Source organism: Sinocyclocheilus grahami, unplaced genomic scaffold (assembly GCF_001515645.1).
Source record: "Sinocyclocheilus grahami isolate Dianchi unplaced genomic scaffold, SAMN03320097.WGS_v1.1 scaffold110.1, whole genome shotgun sequence".
Lineage (NCBI taxonomy): Eukaryota > Metazoa > Chordata > Actinopteri > Cypriniformes > Cyprinidae > Sinocyclocheilus > Sinocyclocheilus grahami.
This window is the reverse complement of record NW_015505289.1, coordinates 1,736,193-1,755,030: the sequence shown is the minus strand read 5'-3', so window position 1 is coordinate 1,755,030 and position 18,838 is coordinate 1,736,193. Positions and strand designations below refer to the sequence as shown.

Here is an 18,838-nt window from a genome sequence, read left to right as displayed (position 1 = left end):
GAAAACAAAAATAATGACTTTATTCAACAATTCGTCTCCTCTGTGCCTCTCCCCATCACCGTAGCACCATTTTGGAGAATATTGGCTGGACGCAAGCAGCGTCTTCATGCTCTTCTGTGTCAGCTGCACTGCACGGATTCGCTGTTTTCGTTCAAATCAAAACATTCGTCTTCGGAACACAATTTAAGATATTTTGGATGAAAACCGGGAGGCTTGTGACTGTCCCATTGCCTGCCTAGTAAATGACACTGTCAAGGTCCAGAAAAGTATGAAAGACATCGTCAGAATAGTCCATCTGCCATCAGTGGTTCAACCGTAACGTTATGAAGTGACAAGAATACTTTTTGTACGCGAAGAAAACAAAAATAACGACTTTATTCAACAATTCGTCTCCTCTGTGCCTCTCCCCATCACCGTAGCACCATTTTGGAGAATATCGGCTGGACGCAAGCAGCGTCTTCATGCTCTTCTGTGTCAGCTGCACTGCACGGATTCGCTGTTTTCGTTCAAATCAAAACATAAATACACGTAGAAAACGTATCCCTTTAATGTGAGCTACATATGAATATTTAAGTCCTTACATTAAAGTTCACACAAACTCTTTTCTCCGCTGTGGCTGTCAGTCATTCGTTCAGCCTTTAAACCCTCGTCGCATGCGGTTATGACAGTCAGCACGGAAAAGCTCTCTCCAAGATCATTTTGTGTTTCCATTATTATAATTGATTTGTAAATAAATGTCTGATTTTATAGTATATACTTATATATAAATACATTCATGAATGTTTTTCATTAATGGATTTTATATTACAAATAGCAATGTGTAACATTTTACCATATTTAGTGCAACACTTTTATTTGTTCCCCACAAAATATAGTTTTTTCACTAAATGTTTGGATTTCTAAAATTATTGTGCACTGATTTTTCTAGAATAACTTTTGCTGCCGAATTATCCACTAACCTAGTTTATTATATATTTTTGTCATAGATTATGAATATACATATGTTTTTTCATATTTATTGTTTATTTTTCTTTATAATGAAGTCGTCTGTATTTAGTAGATTGTGAAAGAATGATTATCAGTTCCACACACAGAAATATATAAATTCTACATTTATTTAAATGGAGAAAAAAAAACTTCACTGGTATCGGCTCGGTATCAGTATCGGCAAATACTGAACCCTAGGTATCGGAATCGGTATCGGAGGTGAAAAAGGCGGATCGGAGCATACCTAATAATTTTGACTTTTTATGTCATAATTGTCATAATATGACAATAATTATGCATTATTAAGAGTTTATTGCCAAGTATGTTTACACAAGGAATTAATCTTGGCGACAGGAACTTCCAGTGCTGAAGACAGTACAGACGTAGTGCAAACATACATGAGAGTGCAGACATACATAGGAATTGCACAGTAGAGATGAAATATAACACTAATATAAGAAAAACTGAAAATTCAATAATGCAATATAATACAGAACTAGAAATATAGAGAAAAAACATATATCAATATTTTAATAAACCAGGCTTCTTAAAATGTCTTTTACTAAATTTAAATTTCATAAAATTTATTGAAAAAGCATTTGAAATTTGAAAAGTGTTCAAAACTTCTTTGAAAAGGTCTTTCTATTCCTTTATTTGCTTTTTCCCTACTTTATCAGTGAGAGTTTTCTGTCTGCATGTCCTGTCATTTTTGGATATGTCTCATTGACTTTCAGGGTGTGATGGAAAGCTTTTTGGGCACGGCTTTGGCCGGCGTGGTCTTCTGCCTCTTCGGTGGTCAACCCCTCATCATCCTCAGCTCTACAGGACCGATACTGATCTTTGAAAAGCTGCTGTATGAATTCAGCATGTGAGCAGGACAGCCTGTCATATAGTAAAGTCAAAATGCATGTCATAAAATCATCAAAATAAGTGAGTCATAATCGGTAAGAAATAAGTGAGAATGATTGTCGTCTGTTCAGAAACAATGACATAGACTACATGGAGATCCGGCTCTGGATCGGCCTGCACTCCTGCCTCCAGTGTCTGATCCTGGTGGCCACAGACGCCAGCTACATCATCAAGTACATGACACGCTTCACCGAGGAGGGCTTCTCCAGCCTCATCTCCTTCATCTTCATCTCTGACGCCCTTAAGAAAATGATGAGCATCTTCAATTATTACCCCATCAATCGAGACTTCAAGCCAGATTACCTCACCAGCTACAGGTGTGACTGCCAGGCTTCTGATCAAGGTGAGTCTGAACCCTGACCCAACGAGCCTCAACCTCAGGCAGGCTTGGTGGAATTATTCTGTTCAAGTATGACCCTATTTACTTTCTTAATTTGTATACTTGTACTTTTTTTATATATAATGCTTTATATTTACTTTATCTTTTTATATCTTGATTCATCAGTGCATGTTATTCCTATTATTATTATTATTATTAATAATAATAGTTATTAATAAATAATAATTATTATTATTAATAATAATAGTAATAATGTAGTTTTATTTTTTCCCCAAAAGTTAATAATAATAATAATAATAATAATATGATGTTTCAAATGATTCAAATGTAATTATTCTTCATAATAAATTATTATAAGTATTATTATAAATAACTAATATTTTTAGCATTATGAATAACAATATTTTTGAGAATAACATTTAAAATAATAATAATAATTTGTACATAATATTTTGTCTCATTCTTTGTATTTTGATGAAAATATCCTTTATATTTTAAAATCTTCTGTCATATTAATTCTAGTTTTAGTCGACTAAAATGACGATAGTCATTTAATTTTAATCTCCACAGATGACTGCAATATGACACAAAATATTGACTAAATTTAAAGGATATTTTCATCAGAAGTAAAAAATTATGACAAAAATGGTGTTTAAGTTATTATTATTATTGATGAGGAGGAGGAGGAGGAGGATCATTTTTACACCTTTTTTTCATAATTTTTTTCTTTGGATGAAAATATCCTTTAATTTTAGTCAATATTTATTGTCATACTAATTATATATATAATACTTTATATTTACTTTATCTTTTAATATATTGATTAATCAGTGCATGTTATTCCTATTATTATTAATAGTTATTAATAAATAATAATAATAATAATAATAATATATGATGTTTCAAATGATTCAAATGTAATTATTCTTCATAATAAATTATTATAATAATTATTATTATAAATAATAATAATATTTTTTTTATCATTATGAATAAAAACGTGTTTTGAGAATAACATTTAAAACAATAATAATATTTTTATATAATATTTTGTCTCATTCTTTGTCTTTTGATGAAAATATCTTTTATATTTTAAAATCTTCTGTCATATTAATATTAGTTTTAGTCGACTAAAATGACGATAGTCATTTAATTTTAATCTCCACAGATGATTGCAATATGACACAAAATATTGACTAAATTTAAAGTATATTTTCATTAAAAGTAAAAAAAATGATGACAAAATGGTGTATAAGTTATTATTATTATTGATGATGATGATAATTGTTTACACCTTTTTGTCATAATTCTTGTCTTTGAATGAAAATATCCTTTAATTTTAGTCAATATTTATTGTCATACTAATTAATTTAAGTTAATTAGTTATTCATTTCGTTTTTAAAAAATGCCATTTAATTTTGGTCGACTAAAATGACTACAATTTTTTTTTTTATGCATCACATTACACATGTTTTCCATCCTAAAATTTTATGTTGACTTTTTGTTTTGTTTTTTGGATGACGTATTGGTTTGTTACATCTGACCTCTGCAACATATGTGTATCATCATATTTGTTTTTGTCACCCATACTCGATTTGGCTGCTGACTGGAGTAAGTAGCATGGAGTATAGGATGTTATTGTATGATAGCTTGTTTTGGGAATGACAGTATTTCTTGTCAATAAACACACAAACACAATTAGTGCTCATTTATCTTCTGTTGTAGTGGCTCTCAACTCTTCTTCTCCATTAGGCCTAGAAAACATCTCTGATTACTCAATGGTGAGCTGCAACTCTCATGTATTTCATAAGCCTGTGTTTAACGTCAGTTTTTCTTCCAAGCAAGCATAACTATTACTTTTACAATCCCTTTCTCTTTGTGTTTCTCTCTCTTGTTGTCTTTGTCCACACGTGATCTCACTCCTCCACTCAGTTCAACTTCTCTGCTCTGGACTGGAATCAGCTGAGTAAGAAAGAGTGCTTGAGTTTCGGCGGTTCCCTGGTGGGCAAATCCTGCAAATACGTCCCTGATCTGGCCATGCTGTCTTTCATTTTGTTCTTCGGCACTTACTCCATGACCATCTCGCTCAAGAAGTTCAAGGCCAGCCGTTACTTCCCCACAAAGGTTGGAAAACTGTGTATTTCCCTTGCATGTCAACACACTACCACATGGAGACGGTATTCTTTATCCCAGTCCATATTGTGTATATTGCTGTCCCCCCAACTTCTGGTTGTTCTGCTTGTTTTTTGTTATTTTTCTCCAAGTGTCGCACCTTGTTAGCGGATTTTTCCATAATTGTATCCATCCTGGTCTTCTGCGCTCTGGATTATGTGATGTCCTTGGACACTCCCAAACTGCATGTGCCCACCCAGATAAAGGTCCAGCATGTGTTGTCTTCTCTGTCTTAATGTTTACCTTTTTATACTGGCTATATCTGAATGAAATGTTGCTTTCAAGTCATCATTGTCTATTAGAGAAAAGTGCACATGAATGCCTCCAAATGGTTGCATAAAGTGGGGAATTCTGAATTTTCTTTGGTTCATCAGTGCATGTTATTCCAATAATTTTAAAAAATATATTTTATTCAAAAGTAGGTATGGTTAATATTCATATTAATAATATAGTTATAAATATTTGAGTCAATAATAATAGCAACATTTTCTTAAAAATTAATTATTATTCATAATACCACTATTTTCTTTATAATTTTTTTAAATAATAAAAATAAGTATATTAAGAAGTTTTATTATTAGGAATAATAATTACTTTTGAATAAAAAAATTATATTGATAATAATCATAATTTTTTGTCTTTTGATGAAAATGTATTTTGAATCTAGCCAATATTTTGTCATATTAATTGATTTTAGTCAATATTACTCTGATTCTAACTGAGATTTCTTTAAGTCCCGACTTCCCAAATTTGTATTGTACCAGAACAAAAATGATACTTTTTGATTTATGAAATGATTTAACCATTTTTATTAGGTAACGCTATTCTCCCATCGTAACATTTATAATAATAATGGCAATAATATTATTTAATTGTATTTGATAATGCATATTATTGTAAAATTTAATATTATTGTTACATTTTGAATCATAAAATTCTATAGGACATTACAAGCTCTAAGTGTTTCAAGGACATAAAATACAGAAAATGTACAATGACAGTTCATTAATAGATAAAAGTATTACATATTTAAACTAAATACATGAAAATATAATTTTTTTATTTATTACTTAAAATATGTGCATGAGACCATACAATATAAAAATTACATTAAAATATTCATTTTTTAAAAATCCATCTGAAAACACACACACAAAATGAAAATCACATTACATTTGAAAAATTACATTGTATTTATGACTTCTAAAAGTCATAAAAACTTCACAGAAAGGCTTGAAGGCATCAAATATGTTACTGCTGCATTTTCAAATCTACCGCCCTTGTCTTATAAAGCATCTTCTCTTGTTCTCTAGTTTTCTGCATCTTTATCTTTCTTTTTTCCTCTGTAAATGTGCAGCTTCGGAAGCTCATCAGTGATTTTGCAATCTTCATGTCAATCATGACATTTGTTGGTCTTGATTTGTTTATGGGGCTTAAAACACCTAAACTGATTGTGCCAACCGAATTTAAGGTGCGTTGTGCTACGGATACACACGTATGTTTCTTTACCTCCCGACTGCATCTATTTGAGCTTTTTCTCATGATCATATACTAACATCACATTAATCTACTGTGTTTTACAAAACACAGCATCTTATTTCATTGACATCTGCTGGTTACTCCTATGCTTTCATCAGTGTCGTTGTGTCTGTGTAGCCGACGCGGCCGGATCGAGGCTGGATCGTTATGCCTTTTGGGAAGAACCCGTGGTGGATGTGCTTGGCTAGTTTTGCACCTGCTCTTCTGGTCACCATCCTCATCTTCATGGATCAGCAGATCACGGCTGTCATCGTCAACCGAAAAGAGAACAAACTAAAGGTTTGAGTGTCACTCTGCAGCAGCACTCATTCTCACACCCTAGCAACCTCCCAAGACACCCTAGCAACTGCATACTGTAGAAATGTGGAAGTGTTGTTCCACAGTGTTGTTAAAGGGATAGTTCACCCAAAAATGAAAATTTGATGTTTATCTGCTTACCCCCTGGGCATCCAAGATGTAGGTGACTTTGTTTCTTCAGTAGAACACAAACGAAGATTTTTAACTCAAACCGTTGCAGTCTGTCAGTCATATAATGTAAGTGAATGGGAATCACGGCTTTGAGAGTAAAACAAAACATACACAAACAAAACCTAATTAAACCCTCCAGCTCGTGACGATACATTGATGTGTAAAGACACGAAACGATTGGTCTGTGCAAGAAACTGAACAGTATTTATATCGTTTTTTACCTCTGATTCACCGCAATGTCCGAACTGTCCTGAGCGCGTTCTGCTTTACGGCGGATCACAGACTTATAAGTGCATTACCGCCACCTATCTCTCAAATGGACCATTGACACTCCTAATTCAGATTGTAGATAGAGTATCAGTGGTCCATTTGAGAGATAGCTGGTGGTAATGCACTTATAAGTCTGCGATCCGCCGTAAAGCAAGAAGAAGAAAAAGACGCGTCACGCGCCGGCTGTTGAGAAGAACGCGCTCAGGACAGTTTGGACATTGCGGTGAATCAGAGGTAAAAAACTATATAAATACTGTTCAGTTTCTTGCACAGATCAATCGTTTCGTGTCTTTACACATCAATGTATCGTCACGAGCTGCAGGGTTTAATTTGGTTTTGTTTGTGTATGTTTTTTTGACTCTCAAATCCACTTACATTATATGACAGACTGCAACGGTTTGAGTTAAAAATCTTCTACTGAAGAAACACTAGGTGCGTTTCCATTACAAATTTGCGCAAAACTTTGGCGATATTTTATAAATGTCGATAAAAAAGTATTGCGAAATGACGGCGTTTCCATTAACCAATGTTATGCGACTAAAATGTAACCTTTTGCCTCTCGCGATCAGTCATGGCAACAGATTTTGGCTATATTTATTCAAAGGAGGCGTATGCATGTATCTTTACAGAAGCAACGTGCGTGGCGCGGCTGGATTCTGGAATAAACACAAGCATTGAGTGGCCACAATCAGCTTCAGTGACCGTATCAGAGCCACACTGCACCACAGACGTGTGCAGTGTAAATTGTCTAAGCATTAATGGTAGGGAAAGCCCCTTATACTGGAGCACGGCCACTTATGAAGTGTTTCTTGGAGGTTATAGTACATTGAAGAATGATCATATGACTTTTTACATACGCCATGTGACCTGTAAATGCGAAAAATACGTTTCCATTGCAATTTTGCAAATTATTCCTTTTTCGCATTGCCTGAAAAACCACCTCATGTGAGCGTAAAAACTTTTTTGCGATATATGGGCGTTTTTGCGAAATTGATGCGTTTCCATTAGGCGTATTTTCAATTTTCAATTTCAATTTGCGCTATTTGAAGGGTAATGGAAACGTGCCTAATGTTACCTTCACCTTGGATGCCCTGGGGGTAAGCAGATAAACATCAAATTTTCATTTTTGGGTGAACTATCCCTTAAAACATCTTAATGGTCCTGAAATAGACTTTATTTTCTCCATGCTAAATATTTTATTTTATTTTTATTCAAAAAAAAAAACTCTTGAAATTTTTTTGGGGAAAAAAAAGATACATTTTCATTAAAGTAATGCCACACTGCAAAAAAAATAAAAATAAATCAAAAAGATCTTAAATATGCTTTATTTTCTCAAAGTAAAATTATATTTTATTTTATTTTAATGACCCTAAAGAGGTTTTATTTTATCTGTTAAATATTTGAATTAATTGTATTATTATTACGCCAAAAAATATAAGAGATATTAAATAGGCTTGTTTCTTTATGTAAAATATTTTATTTTATTGGCCCTAAATAGACTTCATTTTCTCTATTCTAAATATTTCATTTTATTTTTATTCTGAAAAATAAAAATGTTGAAATGTTTGTTAAAAATGCTAAAATTTCATGAAAATAGTGCCATACTGCAAATACACAAGTAAATCTAAAAATCTTAAATAAATAAATATTTATGTATGTATGTGATGAAAAATGACCTGGAGTTTTGTGAGGTCCACCATATGTGAGCTTGTGTATTAAGAAGTAAAACTAAACCTATTAAAAAATAGTTTTCAGTAATTAATATAAAGCTGAAATTAAATAAAACGTAAATATTTGATGAAAAAAAATGGTACTAAAGTGACTAAAATGGAAATAAAAATAAAGGTAAATAGAAATATTACAAAAACTAAAACTAATATCATAAGCACATGACAGAAGTACTAAACCTTAAACTAAAAATAAAAGCTAATTCAAAATAATAATAAATACTGTGATAATATATGAATAATACTAAAATAATACTGACTCAGAACACCTTAGGAACCGTATAGAAAAGTCTTGATGACCATTCACAATACTGTGGCACTTGAATAGGTAATATGCATGCATGTCCACAGGCAGTAGTGTGTCATTCCATGTAGCACCACTAAATGTCTTCTTCCCGTTTTACTTGAGCAGAAAGGTTGTGGTTATCATCTGGACCTGTTCTGGGTGGGCATCCTCATGGCTGTCTGCTCCTTCATGGGTTTGCCCTGGTACGTAGCAGCCACAGTCATTTCCATCGCCCACATCGACTCTCTGAAGATGGAGAGTGAGTCCAGCGCTCCTGGCGAGCAGCCACAGTTTCTTGGTGTGCGGTAAGTCAAAACCAGACTACAAGTATTTTGTCATGTAGTTGTGAGGAGCATTATGTTTGTGTTTAACGCAGGGAACAGAGATTCACAGGCATACTGGTGTTCGTCCTCACTGGGGTCTCTGTCTTCCTTGCACCGGTACTGCAGGTAATCAGAACAGTCTTACTTTATTTGAATCAAATCATGCTCATTTTTTGCAGTGCAGAAACTGCACAAATACTTTTGTGTATTTCTGCACAGTACATCCCTATGCCTGTGTTGTATGGTGTTTTCCTGTATATGGGCGTCGCTTCTCTCCATGGCATCCAGGTACATGTCGCTCTGTAAATCTGTAGTTCAGATTTAATAATTCATCCAAAAATGAAAATTTGCTGAAAATTCCCTCACCCTCAGGTCATCCAAGATGTAGATGAGTTTGTTTCTTCATCAGAACAGATTTGGAGAAATGTAGCATTACATCACATACACTCACCAGTGGATCCTCTGCAGTGAATGGGTGCCGTCAGAACGAGAGTCCAAACAGCTGATAAAAACATCACAATAATCCATACGCAATCCACTCCAGTCCATCAGTTAATGTCTTGTGAAGCGAAAAGATGTGTGTTTGTAAGAAACAATTCCATCATTGGGATGTTTTTAATTTCATACCATTGCTTATGGCTAAAATATTATCCATAATATTGCTTTCTCTAGTGAAAAAAGGATGTATGCACAGTGAAACCAGTTCAAAAAAGCTCTAAACAAATATGTGGGTGGATTTTGATGTGAGAAAACAACAGTGCATGGACTTTCTCACTGGAGGAGGCATTGTTATGGATTATGAACTCATATTTTGGACAGAAGCAACAGTTTAAAGTTAAAAATGTATAATAAATACTGTGATAATATATGAATAATACTAAAATAATACTGACTCAGAACACCTTAGGAACCGTATAGAAAAGTCTTGATGACCATTCACAATACTGTGGCACTTGAATAGGTAATATGCATGCATGTCCACAGGCAGTAGTGTGTCATTCCATGTAGCACCACTAAATGTCTTCTTCCCGTTTTACTTGAGCAGAAAGGTTGTGGTTATCATCTGGACCTGTTCTGGGTGGGCATCCTCATGGCTGTCTGCTCCTTCATGGGTTTGCCCTGGTACGTAGCAGCCACAGTCATTTCCATCGCCCACATCGACTCTCTGAAGATGGAGAGTGAGTCCAGCGCTCCTGGCGAGCAGCCACAGTTTCTTGGTGTGCGGTAAGTCAAAACCAGACTACAAGTATTTTGTCATGTAGTTGTGAGGAGCATTATGTTTGTGTTTAACGCAGGGAACAGAGATTCACAGGCATACTGGTGTTCGTCCTCACTGGGGTCTCTGTCTTCCTTGCACCGGTACTGCAGGTAATCAGAACAGTCTTACTTTATTTGAATCAAATCATGCTCATTTTTTGCAGTGCAGAAACTGCACAAATACTTTTGTGTATTTCTGCACAGTACATCCCTATGCCTGTGTTGTATGGTGTTTTCCTGTATATGGGCGTCGCTTCTCTCCATGGCATCCAGGTACATGTCGCTCTGTAAATCTGTAGTTCAGATTGAATAATTCATCCAAAAATGAAAATTTGCTGAAAATTCCCTCACCCTCAGGTCATCCAAGATGTAGATGAGTTTGTTTCTTCATCAGAACAGATTTGGAGAAATGTAGCATTACATCACATACACTCACCAGTGGATCCTCTGCAGTGAATGGGTGCCGTCAGAACGAGAGTCCAAACAGCTGATAAAAACATCACAATAATCCATACGCAATCCACTCCAGTCCATCAGTTAATGTCTTGTGAAGCGAAAAGATGTGTGTTTGTAAGAAACAATTCCATCATTGGGATGTTTTTAATTTCATACCATTGCTTATGGCTAAAATATTATCCATAATATTGCTTTCTCTAGTGAAAAAGGATGTATGCACAGTGAAACCAGTTCAAAAAAGCTCTAAACAAATATGTGGGTGGATTTTGATGTGAGAAAACAACAGTGCATGGACTTTCTCACTGGAGGAGGCATTGTTATGGATTATGAACTCATATTTTGGCCAGAAGCAACAGTTTAAAGTTAAAAATGTATTTTTATGTCCACAGCCATATCACCCTGCAGCCCAAGACTGGTTGCCCTCTGAAGCTAAGCAGGGTTGAGCCTGGTCAGTACCTGGAAAACTGGTAAAACTAGGCTGCTGTTGGAACAGGTGTTAATCCACTCCAGTCCATCAGTTAATGTCTTGTGAAGCGAAAAGATGTGTGTTTGTAAGAAACAATTCCATCATTGGGATGTTTTTAATTTCATACCATTGCTTATGGCTAAAATATTATCCATAATATTGCTTTCTCTAGTGAAAAAGGATGTATGCACAGTGAAACCAGTTCAAAAAAGCTCTAAACAAATATGTGGGTGGATTTTGATGTGAGAAAACAACAGTGCATGGACTTTCTCACTGGAGGAGGCATTGTTATGGATTATGAACTCATATTTTGGCCAGAAGCAACAGTTTAAAGTTAAAAATGTATTTTTATGTCCACAGCCATATCACCCTGCAGCCCAAGACTGGTTGCCCTCTGAAGCTAAGCAGGGTTGAGCCTGGTCAGTACCTGGAAAACTGGTAAAACTAGGTTGCTGTTGGAACAGGTGTTAGTGAGGCCAGCAGGGGGTGCTCACCCTGTAGTCTGTGTGGGTCCTAATGCCCCAGTATAGTGACGGGGACACTATAATGTCAAAAAGCACCGTCTTTAGGATGAGACGTTAAACCGAGGTCCTGACTCTCTGTGGTCATTGAAAATCCCATGGCACCTCTCGTAAAAGAGTAGGGGTGTAACCCCAGTGTCCTGGCCAAAATTGCCCTCCTGGCCTTTGTCAATCATGGCCTCCTAATAATCCCCAACCACTTGATTGGCTCTATGACTCTCTCTCCTCTCCACCTGTACCTAGTGTGTGGTGAGCGCACTAGCGCCATTGTCCTGTGGCTGCCGTTGCATCATCCAAGTGGATGCTGCACACTGGTGGTGGTTGAGGAGAGACCCCCCTACATGATTGTAAAGCGCTTTGCCTCTACAAAAATACACAATAAAGCGCTATATAAATGCACATTCATTCATTCATTCATTAATGATGAATTTGTTTCTTAAACGCATCTTTTCACTTCACAAGACATTAACTGATGGACAGGAGTGGTGTGGATTACTTGTGGATTATTGTGATGTTTTTATCAGCTGTTTGGACTCTCGTTCTGACGGCACCCATTCACTGCAGAGGATCCATTGGTGAGCGAGTGATGTAATGCTACATTTCTCCAAATCTGTTTTGATGACGAAACAAACTCGTCTACATCTTGGGTGACCTGAGGGTGAGGAAATTTTCAGCAAATTATACTTTTTCCTTACAATAGTTTGCCCAAAAATGAAATGTTTTTCATCATTTACTCCCCTTCGTGGACCTGTATTATTATGATTATTTGAAGCATAAAAGGAGAATTATGAGAGTTGCTTATTTCCATACAACAAAGATGGATGATGGTTTAACCTCTCAAGCTCCAAAAGGCCTTAAAAGTATTTTTGCACTATATACCAACTCTTTTTGTGTGAGAAAGAAAATAATACAGAGTTGGAACTATTATACAAATATATGTCCTTGGGTGGATTTCACCAGACTTTTCTATTTTGTTCAGTTTTGGGAGAGGATGAAGCTGTTCCTCATGCCAGCCAAGCACCAGCCAGATTTTGTCTTCCTGCGGCACGTACCCCTGCGGCGCGTGCATCTCTTCACTCTGGTGCAGATCACCTGTTTGGCCGTCCTCTGGATCCTCAAGTCCACTGTGGCCGCCATCATTTTCCCTGTCATGGTGCGATTTCTACACAAGTTCTGCTTCTCTGGACCAATCACTAGAATAATATAAGTGATATAAGCAAATCTCATTAAGAGATGGATAGGTCATATTTCACCCCAGAATCTAAAGAAAAAACTCAAATAAATGTTGAAAATATGCTTCATTTTCATGAAAATGGTCACAATGCAAAAAATAGTAAAGATCTTAAAATAGGCTTTATTGCAAATGCTAAATATTTTATTTTTATTCTGGAAAAAAAATTACGTAATATACATAATTATCATGAAGATAATGTCATACTTCAAAAAAGTCTAAAAGATCTTAAATAGGCCTTATTATATTTTTAAGTAAAATATACATTTTATTTTATTTTACATCTTATTGTTATAAAATATGCTTTATTTTCAGTATGCTTTCTTTTCTCTGTACAAAATGTTTTATTTTATTCTGAAAAGCAAAAAAATAAAAATAGTTGAAATATGCTTAATTTTCATGAAAATAATGCCATACCGCAAAAATGTAAAAGATCTTAAAATAGGCTTTATTTTCTCTATGCCTAATATTTTATTTTACATATATTGTTGTTTTTGTTTTTTATTGTAGGCTAAAATATGACCTGGATTTTTCATCAGATCCACCCAATATGTGACTCTCAGAACATAATTATCATGTCTTGTACCTTTTGTATTTGGATACCGTTTGTTTGGCCTATTGTCATGTGACCGGTTCCTCCGTCAGATTCTGGGCCTGATGGTCGTGAGGAAGACTCTGGACCTGATCTTCTCGCAGCATGATCTGGCCTGGCTGGATGACATCCTGCCCGACAAGGACAAGAAGAAGAAGGAGGATGAGAAGAAAAAGAAAGAGAAGAAGAAAGCCAAGTCGGAAGAACACAACAACAGCGATGAAGAGGTAAGAACAACCATCATCAGATGTGTGAGATGTTCTTGAACACACAGAAAATCTTGTGATGTTTGAGTGTGTAGTGATTTAATCTTTGATGGTTTTTCTTTTGATGCTACAGTGTTGCTGAAAAGGCACTGTATAACACTTACTACTATTTATTATGTCCCTCCTAATAACTATAGTTCAATCATGACAACTCTCTGAGCATTTTAGCATGGTGATGGATATGACAATGTTAATGTATTTGGTCTTGGTGGAACAGATTTGCTACGCTGCTGCTGAATTGCTGCTGCTGTTGGTTATTGCGGTAGTTGTAGATTATTGCTGGTGCTGCAAGCAAGTACAGGAACTTGCTACTGCCAATGCATATGGCGATACAGTGCCGTGAGTATTTAAGACATACTGCTGCTGCACAAATAGCATATAAAATAACCCCGTAGCAGATCTATACAGGTGGAGCTGGGGAAGGTGGAGGGTTTCAGAGAACTCTGAAAGTGTGCTGCAGGACCCTCAAGTGAATGCTAGCCAGCCATATAAATGCAAGGCAGTAAGCTCATTGGCTGCATATGCAGCATGAACCAATCAGCTTGTGCCAAGTCGTTTAACTTTCTGAATATCATCGGTTACGTTAACAACCCGTCGCCTGCGCCATCTAGAGTTTCATGACTGATCTATATAATTGTCGTCTTGGTTGTAATGTCTCTGTTTCCTCATTGTGTAATTTGTGGTCATTTGTAGAGTGTTGAATGTTGTTTTTGCACGAAATATTTGTTTATTCAGAATCCAGAATTAACAACTGGCTTTGCATAAATGAAACTCTTACTGGCCATTTGGCTGGTAGTAGGAACTGCAACAAAGTGCATGATTTAAATCGTAATATCTCTCATTAGTCATCCAATTTAAGCACATTAAGTCAAAGTACCTTGGTTTTTTGTGAGAACCAACCAGCCAAGTTAATTTTGGACCCTGGGTACTTACCCTTACAAAACATACACTACTGTTCAGAAGTGACTTATAGATTTTTAAGTGAGTTTAGATTTGTAATGTTTTTGAAAGAAGTCTCTTATGCTCACCAAGGAAATATTGTTTCAATTTAAAACAACTGTTTTCTATTATATATTCTGTATTCTATTATACTGTAAATGTTAATAAATTAATAATTTTTTTTAATGACAATAAGTAAATATTTAAAATATACATATATTATATATTTTATTTTATGTATGTGGGTGTGTGTGTGTATATATATATATATATATATATATATATATGATTTGCTGCTAAAGAAACATTTCCTATTATTATCAATGTTGAAAAAGGTGTGCTGCTTCATTTTTTTGTGGAAACCGTGATACATTTTTTTTCGGATTCTTTGATGAATAGAAAGTTCAAAAGAACAGCATTTATTTGAAGTAGGAATCTTTAGTAAAAAATTATAAATGTCTTTACTGTCACTTTTGATCAATTTAATTTAATGTGTCCCTAGTGTACCTGCATGCATATCATCTGTTGCAACTGTGTCGTCTTCTCCCAGTCAAATTGTCCCAAAGACTCCCTCCCGTCAGTGAAGATTCCTCTGAAGCCAGTGAGTCCGTCATGTTGTCCAGACCCTCCTAATTCTGACCCCTCGGCCTAACTGTGAGTACTGGGATGTAAGCAAATGACAGTTTTACGTGGTTTAAAGTTTAAACTCATATATATATATATATAAAAAGATATGTTCCTTTTTTTTCTTATTCATGTTTGAGTAGGAGTTATCACCCCTATTCTTGCGGCCCTGGCGAACTGAACCTGGATCTGGACAGATTGACATCCCTTACATGAACCTGAAGCATCCGGCTGATCAAACACACAAACCACATTTGTCCTCACGCTTACGATGAGATACCATCTGAGTCACAAACACAGCATCGCTGGCGCTTTCCCAAACACACGAGGCTCACAGATGTATGATATTTTTGTGTACTTTAACCAACGCAGCCAGTGACGCACGTTTCCAAACCCACATTGACCATATTGTGCGTGAGTCATTCAGACCTTGGATTTTACTCAAGATCCTTCATTTAGATCTAGCTGAGCTGTGCCAGTGTGAATGGCTGAGCTCACAACACACAAACACTTGCTGCGTGTTAAGATCAGCTCATGAGATTTTAACTCTATTCAGAGAAGACCTGGAAAGACTCAAATAAGAAGCAGAAGAGGTTTAAACTAAGTTTATGATTTTATTATCATATTGTATAAATATATTTGAACTGTATGATATTAAATATGTATTTCATAGAATCTAGTGAGAGACAGTCGCAAATAAATTCAATTATAGTTAGAAAGACAGTGTATCTAGTAAATTCAGTTGGATTAAATTGGTTGTCTTTCAATTAAAACATATATTCCAAACATAGATTCTGAGTTCTTATTGTAGCATTTTATATTTAAAAATCAGAAATGTGTATCTGAGTAATGCTGAAATGTTTCCAGACAGTAATAAATGCGTCTTTGTGATCTGTGAGAACAATGCACAGACTTTGTTTTATTCAGATTCTGATTGTTCACTCGTGTTTAGTTCAAATAAAGAATGAAAGAGGGCCGAATATATTTTCATTGTCAACCCTTAGATTCCCATGTATACATTTTAGTGCTGTCAAATGATTCATCGCGATTAATCGCATCCAAAATAAAAGTTTTTGTTTACATAATGTGTGTGTAGTGTACTGTGTATATTTATGGCAGGTGTCGCTCATTATCATTTACTCCACCGGCCTCGCTCCGTTCCCACGGCTCTCGGCCCCTCCCCTCTCGTCACAGCTGTTTACAACATTTCCGATATGTAAAGTGATCTATTTTGGCACTGTATTTCTGATGAAATCTTGTCTTTGCAGAGAAGTGCAGGTACTTTGATGTAAGAACTGTCATGCTGGGTTGTGACAATTCTTGAGCACGTTTTATATGAAGGATGTTATTATGCAAGTCTGTAAAGTTAGAGAGTAAAGTCACTTACTGTATACTGATGTAAGTACAGTACAGGTAAAAGAAATCAAATGTGCCTTGCTACAGAACAAACAAGTGACATTTAATGAAGAAAGCATTTATTCACACCGTCGCTGTGCTTTGATAAATCTTCGAAGCCATCTACAACTTTCTGTTTATGAAGACAATAAATGGTGCAGAATCCTTTTGAACTGTTTTATCTGTAGTGTGGTAACCTGTAACACTCCTTATGTAATGTACTGTACATTGTAGCTGTTTGATTAGTGGCTATTGGTGACTAGATTTTTTAAATGCTGAATAATAAACGCCTAAAAGACTAACAAACGTGAAATGTCGATATTTATTGCTATATTCAAAACTTTTAAGAGTAAAGTTACATTTATTCTTCTCCCTCTTCACCGTCTCCTTCGGGAGTGTCGACTCCCACCTATTTCGTAATCTTTCTTGAGAGCGGCTAAATCTTCACGGGCCTCCGCAAACTCACCCTCCTCCATACCTTCTCCAACGTACCAGTGCACGAAGGCTCTCTTTGCGTACATTAGATCAAACTTGTGATCCAGATGGGCCCAGGCCTCAGCGATGGCTGTGGTGTTGCTCAACATACAGACTGCCCTTTGAACTTTGGCCAGATCGCCTCCTGGAACCACAGTCGGCGGCTGGTAGTTGATACCAACCTGATTATGGTAAAAAGGAAAGCAATTTAAGGGACACATATTTTAGGGATGCACGATAAATCGAAATGAAATCGTAATCACGATTAGGCAAAAGCTGCGATTGTCATGCGTATCTTTCAGTGAAGCACGGTTCTGTGATCAGCAGTAAATCTCCATCCGAAGGCCAGAGGGCGCTGCAGCTGAATAAACAGAAGATTTAACTGCTTTCATTAATTCAACGTGACTAATAAACACACGACTATGACAATATATGGTTTATCTGAGTTTATCTTATAATTTTCATTATGATAAAGTATATAATAATGCAATGCTAATCGACATAGACTTTCTTTATCACTGCTTAGAATTCAATGAAATATTTCATGCCTTATTCTGTGTAAGACTAGGGTGACCATATGTGCCCCAGACGCGTCCTTGCCAGGATTTGTTTTGGCTTTGTTTTTTCCTGTTTTCATGCTTGCTGAAGGTAATGATCGAAAAGTAGTTTGACCAATAACATGCAAGCATTGTACATAATGGACCAATCATGGTGTGTGTGAGAAGGTGGGATCTACGGTCAAAGCGATTAGGGATGGGCGTATCTATCCGAAGTATCGATACTGACGCGAGTATCGAAAGTTTCGATACTCAAACAAAAAATATCGATACTAAGGTGCGTTTTATTTACCAGTGATTTTGTTAATTTAACAATAAAAACATCTGTACAATATGCATTGAATTGGACGAATAACCTTTGTTAGCGAGTAATTGTGTAGGATATAACTATTTTCCTGCTCATCTGAATACACGCAAATGTTGCAAGACAGAACCAATCAATCACAGAGAGCGTTCACTCACTGCTGACAGTGCATTCAAACAGGGCTGCGTTTCCCAAAAGTATCATAAGAAAGCATTAAAGCTTTTGGGAACGGCAGCCCTGAACAATGCTTATCAGAGGACAGAAAAAAACCCATAAATGTTTGAGTTATTTCACAATCAACAAATTGAAATTGTAGCCTACATAGTTTGTGCAGTTACAATTATTTAAATTGAATGTTGAAAGATAATATTGATCATGTTCTATTCTGTAATATTAATAGAAATCATACACTGTCAGAATAAAAAGGTTGCATTTTATGCATGCAACAGCCATTCACTGGCAGTCCCTAATGGCAGTACAAAATATTGCATTAAATCAAAAGTTCAAATGTTACAAATAAGTTAGAATATTAATGTTGTAATACTGGTAGCACTAATATAAAAATGTGATGATATATTTTACAAAAAAGTAACAATTTTGAAATACGTTGATGGTTGTATTTTTTTGTATTTGATCTCAGTATTCCTATTAGTGTTGTATAAGTTTTTTTTTATGCATAATAGTAACCCTAGAATGTGATCAAACAGTTTAAAATAGCTGGGCTAAGATATATAA

The 18,838-nt window shown here is 35.5% G+C and overlaps 1 protein-coding gene and 2 pseudogenes across 9 annotated transcripts in view; 2 read left to right on the top strand and 1 right to left on the bottom strand.

The window, feature by feature from the left end:
• Window positions 1–16,376, top strand: part of slc4a5b (solute carrier family 4 member 5b) — a 37,933-nt gene extending 21,557 nt beyond the window's left edge. For 5 of the 9 annotated variants that reach the window (XM_016277230.1, XM_016277231.1, XM_016277226.1 and 2 more), the window contains 14 exons: window positions 1,722–1,855; window positions 1,968–2,239; window positions 3,962–4,017; window positions 4,169–4,360; window positions 4,501–4,614; window positions 5,766–5,879; window positions 6,065–6,226; window positions 8,825–9,003; window positions 9,075–9,147; window positions 9,241–9,309; window positions 12,701–12,874; window positions 13,598–13,771; window positions 15,252–15,403; window positions 15,517–16,376. In XM_016277230.1, the coding sequence (XP_016132716.1) occupies window positions 1,722–1,855; window positions 1,968–2,239; window positions 3,962–4,017; window positions 4,169–4,360; window positions 4,501–4,614; window positions 5,766–5,879; window positions 6,065–6,226; window positions 8,825–9,003; window positions 9,075–9,147; window positions 9,241–9,309; window positions 12,701–12,874; window positions 13,598–13,771; window positions 15,252–15,401 (1,863 nt within the window). In that variant the 3' untranslated portion in view covers window positions 15,402–15,403; window positions 15,517–16,376. The remainder of the gene's footprint in view (window positions 1–1,721; window positions 1,856–1,967; window positions 2,240–3,961; window positions 4,018–4,168; window positions 4,361–4,500; window positions 4,615–5,765; window positions 5,880–6,064; window positions 6,227–8,824; window positions 9,004–9,074; window positions 9,148–9,240; window positions 9,310–12,700; window positions 12,875–13,597; window positions 13,772–15,251; window positions 15,404–15,516) is intronic. The other 4 variants (XM_016277229.1, XM_016277232.1, XM_016277235.1 and 1 more) reach the window with 4 other exon arrangements.
• Window positions 16,354–18,838, top strand: part of LOC107588958 (SEC14-like protein 2) — an 18,562-nt pseudogene continuing 16,077 nt past the window's right edge.
• The window catches only part of LOC107588959 (tubulin alpha chain, testis-specific-like), a 9,548-nt pseudogene continuing 7,839 nt past the window's right edge, over window positions 17,130–18,838 (bottom strand).